The 1826-nt window shown below is 43.6% G+C and overlaps 1 protein-coding gene across 1 annotated transcript; it reads right to left on the bottom strand.

The window, feature by feature from the left end:
- Positions 1-6: 6 nt before the first annotated feature.
- On the bottom strand, positions 7-1590 carry LOC103522739 (putative U5 small nuclear ribonucleoprotein 200 kDa helicase; the record flags this gene model as incomplete). The annotated part of the gene is made up of 1 exon (XM_008487833.2): positions 7-1590. A coding segment is annotated over exon 1 (1584 nt), but the record flags the coding sequence as incomplete, so codon positions are not given.
- Positions 1591-1826: the final 236 nt, after the last annotated feature.

Consider the following 1826-nt stretch of genomic DNA (forward strand, 5'->3'; position numbering starts at 1 on the left):
ATTTCTTACCTTGCTTAGAATGATCTCCGTGTCTTGTTGTAGTTCAGCACCTAGTTGTAATCTAGAGAGATGTGCTTGGAGCAGTAGATTGGTTTTCACATGGGGGTCATTGAACTTAACAGAAGTACTGCCTGATGCTGGGGTCAACTTGTTGGGTAATCTCTGTGCTAGAGACCTGAGCAACATATCTTCCTTCTGTCTCACCACGACACTCTCATACTCTGCAGCATTGGCTATGATCTCCAGCAGACCTCGTATCTTAGTCTTGGAGTTGAGACTGAGGGAGAACAACTCGATGGTGGTGTAGTTGATATAATAGTATGCAGCAATCATACCCAGGTTGAGTGGAAGCGTGTCAATCTCCTCTTCAATACTGATACACTTGGACTGTTCCAAATCATTCAGGGTGTTCTCGACAAGTTCAGACAGATGGTCTGATAGATGCCGATGTGTGACACCCTGTAGATTATAATAGTTTGGATTCTGAGTGAGGCGTCTATACAGGAAGGTCCATGTTAAATAATCCACAGCATCCTGTTTATTCTCAATCGTCTTGGTCACTATCTCTGCATTGAAATGATCATGAAGTCTATGATCCAGATGACTCTCTACAGGGAGGGACTCATTGAGGAATTTCTTGAAGAAATCTTTCTTGGAGCTCTGACACATGAGAACACACTTGGCATCATCATCTTCCTGAGGTCTATTCGCTCTCCCCACCATCTGTAACACGTCTGTGATGGGGAAGTCTTCATAGGCGTGAACCTTGCCATTGTAGAACTGTGTATCCATGATAACTACAAGGTGAGCGGCTATGTTCACAGCCCAGCAGAGGTTGCGTGAGATGACAGCAATCTGGATAGCGCCAGAGTCAAACAGTTGTTCTACAAGTCTATGATCCGACTGGGAGAGACCCTCATGGATGTAAGCGACACCCTGGGAGAGGGTCTCCTTCAATGTCTTGTCTGTCATACGCTCCAGGAATGGTTTGATATCTTCTTCATCCGCATGGAAGAATCTGTTCGGTTTCCCCTCAGCCGCTGCATAGGTTAATAGATCTATAGCTGTGAGACGTGCATGTTTCCTAGTGGGTACAAACACGATGGCAGGTTTATGTGCACTATGCTTGAGTATTGCATTATACACAGGCTTACTCATGGCTATCAGACGTGACGCATTGTGTGTAATGTTAAAGCCTTGCACATGTAGTTCCAGAGGAATAGGACGTACACTAGGGTGGAAGTTGAATGTTGCGTTTGCATTACATCCTAACCACTGCGCGACATCCTTTGCATCAGCAAGGGATGCTGTCAATGCTACCACTCGGATTTGTTTCTCTATCTGGGATGAGATATATCGCATACGTGAGCACACCACCTCCAGCACAGGACCATCTTCTCCTCCTATCAGTTGTAGATCATCCACGATGAACAAGGATATATTCTGCACATTCTTCCTCTGCTTCCATCGCCGGGAGAGAACATCCCACTTCTCAGCTGTAGTGATAACTATTTGACCCTTGGCTAGGAGCTTCAAATCTGTACCGGTTTCTCCCGTGAGTTGAACCACTTTCTTGCCTAGAACACACATGGAGGAAGTAGTTAATAAACAGACCTATGAATATTCAACAGTTTTAACCATTTTTCTCTTCCATGACCAAATTAAAATCCTGTGTGAAAGAATCTCATGAGAACTTTTGTTTTGATTAGAGTCTCAAAATAAATTCGACAAAGTTTTATTTAGACTGTCATGTCAGCTTAGAACAAGATGTCCCATTATGCTAACAGATTAATAATTTACTATAGCCCCGAAGTTACATAAACAAA

The sequence above is a fragment of the Diaphorina citri genome, unplaced genomic scaffold (assembly GCF_000475195.1).
Source record: "Diaphorina citri unplaced genomic scaffold, Diaci psyllid genome assembly version 1.1 scaffold10773, whole genome shotgun sequence".
NCBI lineage: Eukaryota > Metazoa > Arthropoda > Insecta > Hemiptera > Psyllidae > Diaphorina > Diaphorina citri.